Here is an 18,008-nt window from a genome sequence, read left to right on the forward strand (position 1 = left end):
TAACCCATAAATAAATTCAGCGTAGTGTACTCCTCCAACAGCACTTTATAGCCCGGTTTGCATTCATCACCTCCAGTGAAAAGGTCTGCCACTCCTCACAAGTCTCCACTCCCACAACTATGCCTGTATATCAGTCTGTGGCCTTACAAAGGCCCCCTCAGCCTCCAAAGCACCGTGACTTAATGTTCAGTACCAGGCTCCACCGTGGTGCAGCCTGGGGGTGATGGACACCGCTTACCATGTTGAGCAGTATTTACAGAAAGAGTTAATGGTGATTCTATTGTGTTGATATAAGGAGCGAGCTGCATATAGGGAGGACAGATGATGGAATGTGACTGGTGAAAGATGTGCTTGTTTTTCCACATGTTTACTTCTTCTTGCAGGCAGTAGATTGTCACTGTCAAGTCAAAAAATACCACTCCTGCCTTGATTTGTGCTGCATTACCATGCAGTTTTGAGATGGTTTAAACCACAGACTGTATATTATCAGGTTTAAACACAGGGTTGGAAGGCTTTTCTTTTTCAAAGGTACATTTCATCCAAACCATTATGAATTAAAGTTGAAATTGAAACATTTCAAGATGATACAGATCATAGTGTTCCAAGATAAACTGCTGTTTAGGGCTTTTGTTTTCAGTAGTGATAATAAATTCATTATATCTTTTATTTAACAAATAAATGTCCAACTCTAGGTACACTTACAGCATTTGTTGGCGGTAAACAGGTCCACCACTTTGTTCCAGAGTGAAATATCCCCTACTGGGTTCATTGCATGAAGTTGACATCGGTATGCAAAACTAATGACATTCCCAATCAGCCTCAGCTGTACTTAGCAAATTAGAAAATGTTAACATGCTAACACGCTAAACTAAGATAGTGCAAATGGTAAACATTATACCTGCTAAACATCAGCATGTTAGCATGCTGATGTTAGCGTTTAGCTCTAGCCGCTAGCGTGTGCCGGAGACTCTTCATCCTCTAATTAGTAATGATCTCCATTCAAACACACCTGGGGTTGTCTTTGTTGGCTTGTTTACACACACATGCCACAGCTCAGATATATTTGTTAGCCAGGGCGTTGGCAGTCTTATTTGTACAGCGATGCACATACAAAATTGTAATTTAAAGGATATGTTTGCACAACGTGTGTGTTTTTTGGATATATTATTAAACAGGTTTTATGTGTTTACGTTTCGCCTCCGCAAAGTTGACAGTTGACACCCATCGATCCTCAAACAGAATTTGCTTTTGAGTGGTGACTATATCTGCTGTCAAACTACACTTTGTGTTATCTGGATAAGAACTTCATGCTCACTCATTTACTGTATATATATATATTGTGTGGGTGTGTGTGTGTGTGTGTGTGAGGATGGTGACCTTATATTGCTCCTAAACACAATGTGAAGTGATCCCACATGATTGAGCATGTAACGCATCACCGACGACTCCGACCAGCTGACTTTGCAGAATGTTTGACACATTCAGAGAATACTTTCTTTCCAGAAATGAATGGACATTTGTGTTTAAATAAATGTGCTTGGTGTTGAGCCGCATTTGCACTTTAGCCGCGTCTTCAATGAGAAAACCCAAAGCTATTGGTGCAATATTTTGGTGGGGGTCAAAATGTGTCGGAACACAACGAAATGATTTGTGGTGACTACAAACACTCGTTCGGAGACCTCGTCCAGAAATTATTTACCCTCTTGATAAAAGGCTCCTTGTCGTGGTATGCATGAAAGCCTTATTCTCACCACGAACCCCTTTCATGAGACTGTACATAGAGATATTCACATAAAAAACATTTTTTAGTCATCAAATAGCTTTGTGTTGGCCTTCAAAGCTGGGTGTCTTCAGCATCCAACAAGTCCAACAACAAAAAAAAAAATCTGTGTCGCTCTGCTGACCAAACATAAAACGAGACCATTACAAAGGTTGAACTGATTTTCCCCTCTTCAACCCTCCCGCCCTTTCTTTTGGCAGAAACAATGTTGCTGCATTACTTGACTGTTATCCTTCCCCCCTGATGATTTTCTTTAGCATTTTGTACTTCTCTTGTTTGAACAGATGCCGCCCCCCCCCCTCCTGCAGCCCCCCATCCTCTGGGATTGCTATAAGGCTGAGCACAATGAGGTACAACTCAATTGCATTAATGCTGAAAGTCCAGCCCAGGCAGTTCCTTCCAGTAAGCAACATCAAACAATATGATGTATATAACTTCCTGGAGAAAATTTGTAGTCCTTTGTTCTACTTTATTTATGAATGGATTACGAAAGAGACTACTGCACGACCTTGCTCACCTTCGAGTGCGGCCATTACTGCCCAGTATTTTATAGCTTGACGTATCCTAACCTGTTGGCCACCAACCAAACCCCAAATATACCACAGTCTGATGAATCTGTGAATGACTGGTTGAATAGGGGAGTGAGGACCGATTTAGCCAGCCTTCTTTTCTTCTTCTAATCTGAACCTTCATCACGTCCACTACAACTCATGGGTAAAAGCTCTTGAGATAAGCAGCTGGTGTTGTCTGTAAACAAGGAGGGTGGTGGATCTCCATTCCCTGTGTCCTGTTTCAGCCTTAAACAGGTTACATGCTTTGAGTGCCACGGAATCCAAAAAGGCTCCAAAGAATCCCGGAAAAAAATGTCACCTTTGACCTTTGGTGACGTTAAAGCTTGATTGTATTTCCACCAAATACTGGGAGCACATTCACGAGCTCAGTGTTGTGAATAACATGACGCTAATTAGAGGTGTGACACCTCTTTAACTTCAGCATGCTTTGACTGACATTCAAGTACATTTTCCGTTGCTATTTTTCAAACAGCCATTGGTGCAACACTATGTTGACATGCTACAATATTTTCCTATTCAAAGAAATCTGGATTGCATTTATTACGTCTGCCGTTACCATTGTGACCAAATTATCACTATTCTAGTATTACATCTGCTGCTGGGCCCAAAAAAAATATAGCTTTGAACAAAAATCAATATTCACCGGACCACAGCTCGGAGAAAACTGTCCAACCAGCGGCCAAACGCAGCTTCATACAGATGCATGTTTGCCGTGCTGAAAAAAATATGTATTTCTAAAAATGTAGCTGCAAAGTCAATGGTATTGCTGTTTTTCCTTCTGCATGTCACACTGACAATTTACACCATCTCCATTACCATTTACAACATGTTTGTCAATGAGGAACTAGTTTCAGCAAAGCCGAATGAGTCACGTACACACTTTACAGTGAGTTCAGAACATACTGCATTCGCAGTTGTATTTCACATGGTGACTGCACACGGATGGATTAACGGGCCCCCGGGCACAGACATGCGTGGAGAAGCAAGCTGGCCATGTTTGTAGTTGTTACGCCTCTCTTACAGTGACATTTTGCAGATTAAAAAAGCCTATTGATGCAGGAACTATTTTCTTGCAGCAGGGCGACTCAAAACTGCTTTGTTTATTCTACTGTATTTTAAATGTGAAGTGCTGCACAGAATGACACAACATCACCCTTTGCCACCTGAGCCCATGCCCACTTCAAACCAGTGAGAAGAGCGCAGATTAAACACAAAATACAGACAAATCTAGTTTGTGAAATCACCAAAATATTGTGTTCATAGGGCCGTGATTGTTCAGAAGAAGGATCTGACTGAGAAAATATAGGTTTTCAGGGCCTTTAATGCAACGTGGCCTATCCAGCTGTAACATAAAGGCAACAAATAAACAAATATGGAAGATACACAATATTAAAAGTCATATTCCCAAAAGAAAGGCCAACATTCACTTCATACCAATCAATTCTACAACACCCTGTTTGTAGAATTGCATGAGTAAAGCATGCAAATGTGAGTGGAAGGTTGTTTTTTGGCTTGATATTCTTGTGTATTTTACTCTCCAAGTGTTTTTGTGTTTTGTCCTTTAACACCTTGTCTCACGGTTGAATTTAGTTTAGTTAAGAACACTGTTCACAGTTAAACTGTCTTTCTGCTCTGCAGTGACATGTTCCCTCCACGAAGAGGACTTTAGATGCTCTTATGTACATGTTCATGTTATGTTTGTCAATAGCGGTAGCTCGCCTAAAGAGGACCATAATGCAGGCCATTTATCGTCCACATTTGTCTCTGTTATTCCTCCTCAGCATCATGTGTGGTTAAAGCGGCGGCTGAACGTCCCCCTCTCTGTCGGCGGAGAGCATCACGCCGTCGGTTCCCCTTTTATTGATGCCCCGCCTTGAAATCAGTCGATCAAATTCAGCATCGCACTCGCCAGGGTCTGACCAATCAGCGTGCAGAGGGGGTGGTCTTGAGACGGTGGTCCGGGAGGCCAGCAGCCAATGAGCGCTCGAGCAGCTCGGACAAAGGGCTCGCGCGGACGGCCGTTGGTTGCTCGAACGGAACATTATTCATGTCCCCGCTGAGCTTATTTAAAGAGACGCGATGAGGCGAGGGAGCGGATCCCTTATAAAAGGTAACGGACCTCCTCTAGCTTCACTCCTTCCGAGGCGCGGTGAGTGGTGCACTATGGGATGTCAATAGTTTCACATTTAAAAGTGCCAGTTTATATACTTTCCCCTCCACAATGTGCATTATAAAAACAAACTGCCGGGTAGTCTCACTCAAAAGTTGCCCGGGTTGAAATACTACCATGTGTATATATATATATATATATATATATATATATATATATATATATATATATATATATATATATATATATATATATATATATATATATATATAATGTTGAGCCCGCTGCTGCTGATTCATTCACAATCCTCTCGCACGCTCATACCTGCCATTAAATTACACCTTTTAAATAAGCAGTGCAACAAAAAGACGATTTTAAAGTTATACTTAAAGCCAAATAAGTTGAGCTGTAGGGCACCCAAAAAAAAAAAAAAAAAAAGACAATAAACGTGGAACGTAATTCTTTTTTTTTAAATGTTCATTTTTTTCATGGTGACATCGTCCGCGTAAGGAAAGTACCACGAATGTCTGTTTTTACGCACACCCACCGCCCATGCAGCATTACCAAAAGGACGCTTCTCGCCTGACCGAGTTCATTAATGCGAAGAGGAAGGGGAGGGGGTGGGAAGCTCTTCTTCTACGATGTGCTGAGCGCTGCCGTTTCATTTCACCACCGCCTCCGAGCAGCTCAGTCCTCCCCTCTCTCTCTCTCTCTCTCTTTTTTTTTCTTTCTTTCGGAGGGGGTTTAAAGGACGTTATCTCACATTTTTTCGATGAAAAAGCGGCCACGTCTTTGATTATTTCGTTTGTACCCCGCAGCCTTCACCGGTAAGACCACTCTCCAGGGGCGGCGACGAGAGAAGTTTAAACCGCCCAGCTGCCGCTCAGAAGACGCCGGATCCGAGCTCTCACGATCCTACACATCGCTATCTTTAGTGTGTGTGTTTTTTTTTGGGGTGTGTGTGTGTGTGTGTGTGGGGTGCAAGTTATCTTCGACTTCAGTGAAGTTTGTTTTAGAGGACCGCTCATCCAAAACCCCCGGCATCATGACTCGGAGATCCTGTGCCATTTACGCCACCGGGATCGTGTGCGCTCACCTCCTGATAGTGGGGATCGCCCTGGTCGTGGCTCAAGTCTTCCAAACAATGATCCACAGCCGGTTAAAAAAGGTGAGTTGTAGTCTACATTTATTTGTATTTATTTTTTAAATGTCAATGCATTCCGGTGCTGTCACACTTCAGGGGTTTTACATGTTGAAGCATGTCATATGCAGCGGTCAATCATGCGCATTCAGCATCTCACTGGTGCTCGTGAGCTCCATGCAGGGTCACAAGACCGTCCAGTGTTTACATTGTCTTCGTTTTTTTTTTTTTTTTTTTTTACTGTTTAGATGAGAAGTAATTCGTGTTTTTGCTGCAATCTGCTCAGCGCCATGAATCCTAAGCTTTTTTCTTCTTCTTCTTCTTCCCTTCATGCATCCGCATGATCCGAGTCTGTGCAGCGTGCAAGACCCATTCATTCATTACACTATTGTGCAGCTTCGGAGGGTTTGTTCAAGATTGCATTGGGGCATGAGGATGAATCATTGAACGTTACACGCAGACCTTTACAAAAACAACAAAAAAATGATTTGCTTCTGGTAGAAATCCCCTCTAACTGCCTCATGATGATGATTGGTTGACTCTCAGAGGTGAGTTTATCATGACCTTACCCCCATTTTATGGTATTTAAAATTTTTTTTTTTTTTAAATCTCCCCTCCATACTCTTCGGCGTTTTTTGTGATCTGACACCACAGGATTCAATGAGCTTTTAAATGAATGGAAAGCAGTGTGCAGAAATGAAGGTAAATGCACGATACGCTCTTGCTGCTGGCTGACAGCGTTTCGACAACCTGCCCGACGCTGTGCGCATGACCCGGTGACACGTTTCTGTTGCTAGAGGCTTGATGTACTGACTCCATCGTGGGAGCAGGTTTACTGGTGGTGGTCGTAGTAGTAGTGGAACTCTAAGCCAGTGGGGACTCGGTGGGTAGAGCGGGGGAGGTGTGCCGGAATTGGGGGGGAAGGGAGTCTTGGTGAGTTGACAGGGAGTCCCTGACTTCCAGTGGTGGATCTGTAAAAGTTTTACGTGGTGTGGAGAGCCGGGTGTCCAGCCTTCTGTCCAACCAGACAGACCTGCATTCATTTGACATGTTCTTCCGTTTCTTCACTGACATGGTTGAGAATTCAGTGTGTCGCTGAAATCCACCACAACCCTGCTGATTTTATAAACAAGACAATCATTTAAATTCCACATGCTGTTCCGTTTTATTTTATTTTTTATTCTTTACTGCTTCAAAAATCAGTCAGAGCTTGATCAGCTCCTTCCCTTTCGGACAAATGATGCTAGTCAGTGATCCGGGGATACATTTTGGTCAGCTGGTTTATGTAAATGATTAACATTTGATGTTTATATTTGGGAGTAAAATTGTTGTATAGCCGTTGTTTTTGGACTTGAGCTGGATTTAAATGCACATAGAAATGCGGAGCCACTGGTGCGCCTTGCACAGTGGCACGTCTACATATCTGGGGGCTGGTGCCTTAGTTCAGGGGTGGTGGTGGGGGGTTGTTGGCAGCTGACTATATCCCACCCTGCAGACCCACCGCTGTTCTCCTCCCTTATTTTTAAAATACATTGCATTCCTCTCGATGGCATGAAGCACTGTGCTGGATGCTGTGTGTTACTCCGTAATCTCTCTGTTTAAAATGCCTTTGCTTCGTTTTACAGTTCCCCCCCCCCCACCACCACTACCACCACCACACCCCACCACCACCACCACACCCCACAATGCATAAGAAGGAGAAAAGGAAAAAGCTTGACTCACTATTTGTCCAAGACTCACAAACAGCTTCCTCTCGGACACGGTTTCCCCCTCCTGTAGTTACATATAGGTTGGGGGTCTCATTTGTGTCTCATTCTGAATCACGGCAGCGACCCAGGGGACCCAAATTAAAGGAGTTAGTCAAAGTTAATCAACGGGGGGGTGGGGGGGACACATCATTCTGATGCGGCTGGCGATTACATGAAATGACAGCATAGCTAATCCGCTTTAGCCACAGTCTTTCCCATTGAATTAGTCGGGGCCCGGACATACTGAACCGACTCCAAAAATCTACCTAATCTGTAGCTCTCTGTGATAATGATGTAGCCCGGTTGTTTGGGACAAGCTGCCTTCGGGATACAGACTCTGTGTGCCTGAGCGGTGCGTGGAATCCAATGCGAGGCATGTTACAAACCTCTTGGCCTCGGGGGAATGATTTCTGCCTGCGAGCCACCTTGTTGTCGTTCCAGCCTCGGCCTATCCCGAGTTGCTCTGTTCAAACTGGGGAAACTGGAAGAGAAACACCCACTCGTGCCACTCCCCTCGGCCCTGTTTGGGAGAGGAGACGTTTCAAGGTAGCGTGACCGATTTGAGCGTTTTAAAAGAGTTCAAGAACAAGGTCATGCCAGTAAAATTCGAGGTGCTACTTATGAGAAGGATTTCACGTTTTGAATGATGTGTTTCTTTTACCTTTTTTTTCTTCTTTTTTTTCTCCCGTGCTGTTCAAAGCCGGATCTCACACGCAAGCTGTGCCTGAAGTTGTCTGAGAGCTGGTTTGCTTTGTTTAGCCTTATTCCCTCATCCAGCCTTTCCACTAGCAAATGAATAACACTGTATTTTGATTGCACTGACAAACCCCTCCACTTTGTCCCTCACTTGTTTTTCTGTTTGTAACAGATCAAGGTTTTTTTTCCCTTTTTTTGGGGGGGGGGTTCCCGAGAGATAAATGATGTTCACATAACTGTAATGAAGGCCTTCTGAAAGACCTTTGTTCAAGGTGGGCAAACACAGGGCTTCATGCGGGCTGCAGTCACGCGTAATGCTGCAGGGGAAAAGCCAGACGAGGCAGACGCCCGTTTCAAAAGGGACAGTTTGCGTTTTTTGGTTTCTGAAAGGGAACAAATTGTGTAAATGTTGCTGCTATGGCATATTGTTGCAGACGAGCATGGTCATGCGCTTCTGTTGCATTACCTGGTTTCACTTCAGCTCTTAATCAAGACACGATGTATAAAGGATCCTGAAGACTCAGGAGAATTCCTCTGCTTAAATACCTCAAGTTCCATATTTTGGAAGGAGTGACGTGGACGGAACTGGAAGTTCAGCGCTTTAACGAAACCGTGACGATTTCTTGTGCAATCTGTAATTCTAGGAATAAGTTAGAAATAAATAAAACAAAAACACAGGCATGCAAAAAAAACTATGGGCTCATAAGTGCTGAACATGGCACACCCTTCTAGAGCTGCAACTAATAGTCAGTTAATTAGTTCAGCAAATCCTCTTCAATGTGAGCAGTTGCAGATTTTCTGTTTCATATCATTGTAAACTGAATGATTTGCCCCGTTAAGTTTTACAAATGGAAATCATTTTAAAATGCAGTACCAAACAACTCAAATATTTGCATACGGGTATGGTTCATGATACAAGCAAAAAAGGCAAATCGGCCTCTTTTTTTTTTTTTTTTCCCCCTCAGCTGTAGTGCGTTTTGAACGTAGATATTTTGGTTGAACCCCTCTGAGATCTAACATGAGGGTTAGTGAAGCAGCAAAGGGGAGATGATGCAACAAACCCCGTGCAATCAGTTCTATAGAGGAAAACATGTTTGAAGGTCGGAAGTTGAAACTCAAACAGGAAGTGCCGGCCAGACATTTTTTAAACTATATTTTCAAACCGCTTGCAGCAGACAATGTATGGCCCCCTTCCCCTCCCCCCCATCAAGTGCGCCTTCGCCGTTCTCCGGACGGAGACGTTTTTTCAGAAACAAACGGCATGCAAAAGACGAGAGGAAGTGGGCCCTTTTCATCCTTTCTCAAGTTTAAAAATACACTTCCAAAAGAGAAAAATAGAAATGGCCTATTTAACGAACACCTTCAGTCAACATGCGGGAACCTGTTTTCTCACACAACTGAGTGATGCAGGTCACGGTTTCTGTTGCTCATGTTTATGTCATACAAGGTTACTTTACTACCGACTAAAACCTTCAAGCTTGTGTTTTTTTTTTTTTTTTTTCTCGACGCGATCACAGCCACAACATCTGTGTGACGGCTCGGGCTGATACCGTCTCCTACTTTTTGTGGTTTTGCTTTTGCGTAGTCTGAATAGTAAAAAAAAAAAAAAAACTCACCTGACATGTAATTTGATGAGGGGAGAAGCCATTCATTTTGTTCTTGTGTTGTGTGGCCTGGCGAGTAGCCCACAGGCAGACGCTTGCTGAGGTCATCTACTGGGTGTAGTGTTTGCTAAAATGTTCTGCCTGTCCTGACTTCTTTTTTTTACATTTTGTACCGCTATCAAGGATTTTTCTCTGCCTCCCTTTGGGTTTTGGGCCCGGCATCAACTCCTTTATAGAAAAGTGCCATGTGTGCTCTTAGATGGCACTCATTCCGAACGGTTAAGAGCTTTGAACGCGCTTAAATGCGCTGAAAACACTGTTAAACCAAAGTGTAACATTTGATTACCAATGCTGTCCTTTGCTGTTTCTCAATCTGAATGTTTTTTTTCTTTTCTTCTTTTGTTTTTGTTGATAGGAAATTACTTTGACAGAGAAGAGCCAAATGTTTGAAGCTTGGAAGAATCCACCTCCACCGGTTTATATGGAGTATTACTTCTTCAACGTGACCAATCCAGATGTGTTCTTGGCTGGCGGGAAGGCAGCCGTTAAACAGATCGGACCATATACTTACAGGTAGGTTTGATACGAAGGTCTGCAGCTGTAAATGTGCGCACTATATCGCCATGGAAACCTGTGTCCCTAAAAGTCCTGTTTAAGGAAAGACGACCTGCATCTGGTTCATCCGCGACCCTTTTGTGACTGCTGTGTGAAATGAAAACAAACGACATCTGGACTAACAGACCTTTCCGCACACAGGGAATACAGGCCGCGGGTGAACGTGACTTTCCTGGAGAACGGCACCAAGCTCTACGCCCTGAACCCCAAAACCTTTGTGTTTGTGCCGGAGAAGTCAGCCGGTAACCCCGAGGTCGACATCGTCAGGACTGTGAACATCCCGTTTGTGGTAAGACGCCGTGTCTGGACAGGGGATAATGTGTGTTATGACGACACACGGCAGCCAGTAATCATGTCCCTTTTTAGATTTGAGTTTAAGTCATTTGATTGGCATGTCTGGTTTTTGTTTTCACGCGTTGACCCATAACACACTCCAAGCCATTGTCCTCCTAGTTCTATTGTGACATTTTGATATGTTGAACATAGAAACTTAAGTCATGTCAGGCGAACAAGCCGAGTGAACTCAAACGCACCATTTCGACCATGAGACTTTCCACTAGGAAGACATGAAGTAAGACTTGTTTTTTCGTCCTCAGGCCATCATGAGCGAGCTGAACTCCTACTCCTTCTTCCTGCGAACTTTGGTTTCCATGTACATAAACAGCCTGGGCGTCGAGGTGTTCATGTCCCGCACTGTCCACGAGGTTCTGTGGGGCTTCAAGGACCCTCTGCTCACAAAGGTCCACTCCATGAAGCCCGAAGTGGACGAATACTTTGGGCTGATGTGGAAGGTAAGCTTTACTCACTTTCCTGAATATATATTTTGGAGGCAAGCGTGACGTTATTGGAGTTAAAAAAACGTTAAGAAAGCATGTTGCGTGCTGGTTGCTAGGGGATATTAAAACGACAGACGAGCGTCGGGCGTCGTCACGTAAGAGAAGTGAGATTGGCCGCATGCTGATGGAAGATGCTTGTACTTCCTGTCAATAGAGCAACGTCTGCAGCTTGACCTCCTCTGTGACAATTACAGCCTTGTGATCCTGAGCACAGCATTTATTTTCACATCGAGCAATCGGTGGATGTGTGGATCACTTTATCAGCGGAAAATTAAAAATAATTAGATTTTTTCAAGCAAAGCTTCCGGCCTCTCAAATGTGAGAATTGGATGCTCTTATTTGTGATATACGATATAAAACTGAATATCTACGGGGTTTTGACTGTTCGGAATAGAATAATACTAAAACATCTCTTTTGTTTGTGTTATTTTATTGGATACTAATGCCTTACTGTGTCTGGTGATAACACACAAAGCGACATTCTAAGGGTAACAAATACGAGCAGTATTTCTTTCTCAATTCCCAGCATCCTTTTGTCGACCGACATAAACACTGTTTCCGATGATCCGCTGTATCCTGAGCAGTCGTCCGTCACAGAAGCTTTCTCTGAACCTTGTCTTTTTTTCCTTTTTTCTTTTTGCAGAAAAATGGCACCCATGAAGGAGAGTTTGTGTTCCACACCGGCGAGGAGAATTACTTGGATTATGGCAAGATCGACACGTGGAACGGCATGAGGTACGCACTCATACCAGGCAGATTTTATTTAATATTTCCTGCTTTCCTCGATGATAGGAAACGCTCCCTCTCTTGTCAGCTCAGGGCTTCCACTTCCTCCCAGTCATGATACTCACATTCGCAGACAGTAGTTACACAACCTGAGAGTCTAAAGGACAAAGCCTTTGACCCCTGGCTTCAGGTAGCACAGTGTTGCAAATTGAATGTTTGGATATCCAAAAGTGACTTTGCACTTTGATTGTGGTCCGCATGTGTCGGTAGATTTCAGAAGTGGAAGAAGTATTCAGAGTGTTAAAAATACTGCAAATAAAAGTCTCTCACGACAATAAATACAACGGTATTAGCAACACAATGTACCTTTTTTCTTTTAAGAATCAATCAATTACTCATTCTGCAGAATGGCCGATGTGAATGATAATATTCTAAAGGGTCAAATGAAAAATCTGAGATGTCTTGAGATGATTCATTTGGTGTGAAGGAAGAAAATAACCATATATATATTCTTTTGTGAAATATTGGCTAAGTGTCCACCCCTTTCAGCCTCGGGCAGTAAGGTAAAAAACAAATCATTTGCAACTGCTAACAGAGTTATCGACGGAAAATTGGTCTGCAACTTGCAGACACTGACACTTTATAATCTGATCATGTAAAATGGGTGTAGTGGAGTAAAAAGTACACTATTTCCTCTGAATTGTGGGTTGAATGGCATGAAATGAACGTAGGCATGTAGAAGTTCATCAAAATTGTACCCATGTACAGAACTTGGGTGTAGCTGCAACTAAGTACATTTACTAATATCGCCAGTCGTCTTCTCAATCACACAGGGAGATGTCGTGGTGGTCTTCAAATCAGAGCAACATGATCAACGGTACGGACGGCGCCGTCTTCCACCCGCTGATAAACAGAAACGAGCTGCTCTACATCTTCGCTGCGGATCTCTGCAGGTATGCACGTGCGTTATGTGGTTGCACATGTTTGTTTACAGTCAAAGGATCACGGCCCGGGGCGAGGATCAACAACGGCCGGAAAAATTGCAGCAACTGAGTCATACACAATATGCTTACAACTCCACTGATAAGCATCTGTGGAGTTGTGGTTATTACGACCTCCGATAAGGCTGCCGATGAACTCTAAAAGCATGTGGGAAAGTCAAGATCATGGGGACATACTTTGGGAGTCTTTAAGGAATGATTTGTACAGGAAGTGGTCATCTTGTGCATGACACATTCACTTTTATCCTCCTAACTGCCTGGAAGATTGAAGAACCATAACTGGTTGTTTTCTTGTCTTGATGGCTCTTAATTTAGACTTCTTGACAATACTCGGTACGTAGCTCTTATTTTACGGTTACCTGAAGTAGTCACTGAGCTTGCGTTTCTTTTCCTAGGTCTATCCATCTAGCCTATGTGGAAGATGTGGAGGTGAAAGGCATCCAGGCGTACCGCTTCGCCCCCCCCAACGATGTCCTCATGAACCCCAAAGAAAACCCCAGTAACGCGGGCTTCTGTGTGCCGGCTGGAGACTGTCTCGGCACCGGGGTGCTTAAAGTCAGCGTTTGTCGAGAAGGTAAGCGACTGCCCTGTTTCTCCCCCTCAGTTGCCAGAGAGTCTGACCCAGTTTATCCCCCCTCCCCTAAATGTCCTTTCGGGCCACGGCCCCTGCCTGGTATCTGACAATCCCGACTGTTTGAAGCAGATTTTGACTCGGGACACGGTTCAATGATTAACTGTGCTGTCTGTGTGTGGAGGCCATTGAAGTATTTTATGGTGGTCATTGAGTGGAGTGCAATTGCTCTGATTAGGCTTCACACATGAGGACAGACGGGGAGTATTATCACTACAGATATGCTACAGTAACCTCACACTTGTTTTGTAATTGTTATAATTAACAGGCAGTTCAGTTTTTATAACAAATGCAGTCCTAGTGGGAGAAAACACTGAAGTATATGTGCTAAGACCTGATAGGCTGCCTGCATCAGCTTCTCTGATTCACATGAGACAAAGGCGTCCGATTGGGGGGGATTTCTGTGATGCTTCTGTGAGAGCCAATCACAACCCAGCCCTGTTGTCATGTCATGTGCAAAGTGATGTCATTCTGAAACACCCCGTGTGGTCAAAGAATCAGATCGTCTCCGTGTCTTTTCCATAATGATCCATCATAGCTTTTTTTTAATTCCTGTTTTTTTTAATTTCTGTGTAAAACATCCGCTGTAACGGTTTAGTACGACATGTAAAAGATAACGTTGCTTCTAACCCCAGTGTCCGTAGTAGCAGCAGCAGCAGTATTGTTGAGGCTGAATCGAGGTTTCAATGCGTTTTTAAATTTGACTGCTTTTAGGCCACAAAATAATAAATGAATAAAGGTTTCAGCATTATTTTTATATTTCTTGTAATGTGGAGAAAGCTTTGAAACAGCATTTAGATCTTTTGTTACTTTACAGAAAGAACAATTGAGTGGTTAAGTTAATAAATAAAATGTAAAAAAAAATAAATAAAAAAAAGTCAAAGAAACGGTGCTGCAGGGTTACTCTTGTTTTTACCGTCGGCTAATTTGTTATTGGCGTGCTTTTACGGCACCTTTTTACAAAGCGTGTCTTTTATCTTATCTCTCATTTCATTAATCTGTCTCGGCCCTTGTTTGCTCATCGTCCTCTCGGGATTCGGACACTAATTAGCCCGTGTTTGTCTCACTCGTTTCCTTCAAGGTGCTCCCATCGTGGTGTCTTTCCCCCACTTTTATCAAGCGGACCCGAAGTACATCAACGCCATTGAAGGGCTGAGCCCCAACAAGGAGGAACACGAGACGTACCTCGACCTGCAACCGGTACGACTAACGCGTGACACCCAAACAAGTTGGAGCCTCGCGGAGGAATCTGTGGTTAATGACCACCTTTTTATCTAAATTACAAAAGTTGTTTTGATTCCTAGTCATGGCTCTGCTTGGATATCCGGTCTGGTTCATATACAGATAACATGAATCGTGTTGATCAGTTGTCTATTATAAAGCCAACGGATGTGTAATACAGGTAGCTGCTTGACATGTTATCTGTACATAGAAAACAGTACAGTTATAACAACAAAATAAAGTGAAATAATCTCACCCTGTCACCTTAATCCACCCCCCTGTATTCTTCTATATTCGGTAAATTGAATTCTCTCCTAAAAGTTAAGGTGTAAATTGAATCCTCCAGCCACATTTCTCTCAATATGTGAGGATTCCAGGAAAGACGGGTTCCCGGGCTGTTCTGAGACGTCTTTCTTTTCTTTCTACTGCTTTGTTTTAGACCACAGGGGTTCCCATTCGTGCCTGCAAGAGAGCTCAGCTCAACATCATCCTGAAAAGAATCCAAGGCTTCCCGTAAGTCAATCTTTGTCGAGTTCTGACTCATTTTGCTCTTGCAACACTCTGGTCCTCATTTAGCCCGCTTGTTGAGTCATGCAGGTGTCTTCCCTGACCTCGCCGTCTCTCTCTCTCTCTCTCTCTCTCTCTCTCTTTCAGCAAAACCAAGTTCATCAACGAGACCATTTTCCCCATCATGTTCGTCAATGAGGTGAGGCCGATTGTCATTCAGAACCCTGTTCTCATGAGCCTGTAAGTGGATCGCCGATCAATAACCATCTCTCTGGACTCTAGACGGCGACGGTCGACGATGACTCGGCGTCCCAGATGAGGACGATGCTCCTCATCGTGACTCTGGTGTCAAACTTCCCGTTGCTCATCGTGGGCATGGGCATCATCCTGCTGCTGGTGCTCGTGGTCTTGTTCTGCCGAAACCGCCAGAAGAAGGTAGGAAACTTTGTCCCCCATCGGTTGCCACGGACTGAACTGTAGTATTAATCCGCACAGTTCCCCAAGTGTGTGTGTGTGTGTGTGTGTGTGTGTGATAATAGATGGTGGGAATATGTCACAGTAAAAATAATGCCATTTTTTTTTGAGTGGGGTTTTTGCATGAGAAGTTTCCTCACTGAGCTGCCGCCGCCCCACGCTTCGTGCACGTCGACTAACACAGTGCATGTATCCTGCACAGCAAAGCCAGCATGATCGGTCTCCCCCCCCCCCTCCCCCAAAAAAAACGTTTCTGGGTCAGATGGTGCTTTTTGTTATTTTTTATTTTCCTTGCTTAAAGTTTTCTAACCGTGGCTGCGTCTTTTTGCATTCAGGATCTCAGTGTAGCCATGAGCTAGCTTAGCACTGATCGGTAGCGTTAGAATAATGTCCCCCTCTCTTATCTCTCGTAGCGTAGGACATGTTGATTTGAACCCTGACCGCCATCGCCCTCGGATTACTGTAGCTAAGGTCATTCACTGTCCAAAGAGTCGCTTGCAATATGGGCAAGGTTTCTATTCGTTAATATAGTTAATATTTAATATTTTGGATGGTATTCAATTTCTTTATTGATGCTTGGATTAGAAGATTGATACCACTCTCATGCCAGTATGTTAAATATTCTCCAGGAGACGGTTATTTTAGTGTAGATTAAAGTCTGGGGAGGAAATCCCTGAGTCTGGCTTTACCCTGAAGATGTGTAGATGTTTGTTTAATAAGTACAACAACCAGACACAACTTTTTGTTACCTTTTTGAACAGAGCCAGGTTGGCGGTTCATGGTCTCAAGTAAGCCGAGCTAACCGACTGTAAGCTTCATATTTCGCATGCAGACATAATTGGTGTCAATCTTCTCATCTAAATCTCGTTAGGAAACAAAGTATTTCCAGTTCAGACCGTTACCGTATGAGAGGATGTTTTAAAAAAAAACATGCATAATTGCAATGTATTGTATTGTATTAACAATGTTCTAATTTTAATTTTCTGTAACCCTCCCCTTTTTTCCTTTTTCCTGTTTTAGAATGAAGTAAAACGTATTGATTTTACTGAAGCTTTTCATTCTTTTACTGTAAGTCTTAATTTTTTTGCCTTGTTTGCTATTCTCCTTCTTTAATTTGTGATACATCATCTCTGATTATTATAATTTTTTTAAATTCACTTTATGGGACATGACATTCCTTTTTTTTTTTTTTTTGAGTTCTCGTCTCAAGTGTAATTTATTTTTATTTTTCAAGTGGTTGTTTGTGTATATTACGATAAACGTGGCTCCCTGTGAACATTTCACCCCCCAAAAAAAAGCATTTATTCACATTCGAATGTCAGCGTTGAGTGTTCAAGAATATTTGTCCCGTCTCGCCACTTCGATGGTTCGCACTGACGCCTTCTGTCCTCCCCGTTGTTCAGACGGTGAAAGACGACACGGCCTACACGCAGGTCAGCGACAAACCCGACGAGCCGTCACAAACGCCGGCCAGCCAGCCAACGAGGAACGGCTCCTACATCGCCATGTCTCCAGTGGAGGCCCAGAAGTGTTGATCGAGAGTCCCCTCCCCCAAGTGAGGAGCTCAGGAAGGGGGGCTGAGGGAGCAGCACAGGGGGTGTTACATTACCATGGGTGGGGGATGTAGGGAGGAAAGGGGTGGGACACGCATTTGATGTGTAGTCAACAAAGACAATTGCTCCTCTCACTCAGCCCTCTTATGACTGTCTGTCCTCCTCTGCTCTACCTGCTGAGCGCGGCCCCTCACTGCCGGGCCGTACTGCAAAACAGCAAACTCCCACACTCTTATTCCTCTTTTCCGTCCTGGTCGGCCTTAAGGGACTCCGGGCTGGCGCGGCCAGGATAAGCCTTTTTTTTTTTCTTTTCTTCTTCTTCTTCCCAATACTACTTCTGAGGGAACACGTAGCACAGTTGTCGCTGTCGCACACGGATGCCGATGCTGCTCAAAGAGTGTTTTAGTGGGTGTTGTTACCGATGTATTCCTGCTCCTTTCCGCCGCGTCAGTGGAGGAAATTCATTTTTTTTCTTCTTTTTTAAAAAAAAAAAAAAAAACCCGCAAACCGAATCCTTAGGACAAAACGCTGAGCTCCCTTTGCTCGGATGAAAACATGGTTTTGCGGATGAAAACATGGTTTTGCTAATAAAAACAGAACTTGGCATATCCTTTTTGTAAAAAAACAGAGGAAAAAACACACAGCCAAGTTTATTTATAGCATTTATGCCTTTCTTTCTTTCTCCTAAGGTGAATTATTGCACACACACACGCACACGCATCGCACTTCCAGTATCAGTTAGTGAAAGTGTGTGTGCGCATCTTTATCGAACAATTGGTGTCCTGTTTTGATG

The 18,008-nt window shown here is 43.6% G+C and overlaps 1 protein-coding gene across 2 annotated transcripts; it reads left to right on the forward strand.

Annotated features, from left to right (window-relative positions):
• Nucleotides 1-5,043: 5,043 nt before the first annotated feature.
• scarb2a (scavenger receptor class B, member 2a) lies at nt 5,044-17,714 on the forward strand. 2 transcript variants are annotated; one of them, XM_034541700.1, is made up of 13 exons: nt 5,044-5,630; nt 10,067-10,224; nt 10,408-10,555; nt 10,863-11,057; nt 11,746-11,837; nt 12,662-12,781; nt 13,225-13,403; nt 14,542-14,660; nt 15,121-15,194; nt 15,336-15,387; nt 15,471-15,623; nt 16,683-16,730; nt 17,066-17,714. In XM_034541700.1, exons 1-13 carry the CDS (start codon nt 5,508-5,510, stop codon nt 17,195-17,197), a joined length of 1,593 nt encoding a protein of 530 aa, XP_034397591.1. In that variant the 5' UTR covers nt 5,044-5,507; the 3' UTR covers nt 17,198-17,714. The 2 variants fall into 2 exon arrangements, with proteins under 2 accessions (XP_034397591.1, XP_034397592.1); XM_034541701.1 differs by lacking the exon at nt 16,683-16,730 and having other exon boundaries at nt 5,057-5,630; nt 17,066-17,697.
• Nucleotides 17,715-18,008: the final 294 nt, after the last annotated feature.

Source organism: Cyclopterus lumpus, chromosome 9, assembly GCF_009769545.1.
Source record: "Cyclopterus lumpus isolate fCycLum1 chromosome 9, fCycLum1.pri, whole genome shotgun sequence".
In the NCBI taxonomy this organism is placed as follows: Eukaryota; Metazoa; Chordata; class Actinopteri; order Perciformes; family Cyclopteridae; genus Cyclopterus; species Cyclopterus lumpus.

What these genes read in the sequence shown, in the direction of transcription:
- scarb2a (XM_034541700.1), top strand. Translation starts at nt 5,508, where the DNA reads ATGACTCGGAGATCCTGTGCCATTTACGCCACCGGGATCGTGTGCGCT. An exon ending in TTCGCTGCGGATCTCTGCAG is followed by an intron (nt 12,782 to 13,224) that starts GTATGCACGTGC and finishes TTCTTTTCCTAG; the next exon opens with GTCTATCCATCTAGCCTATG. An exon ending in AGTCAGCGTTTGTCGAGAAG is followed by an intron (nt 13,404 to 14,541) that starts GTAAGCGACTGC and finishes GTTTCCTTCAAG; the next exon opens with GTGCTCCCATCGTGGTGTCT.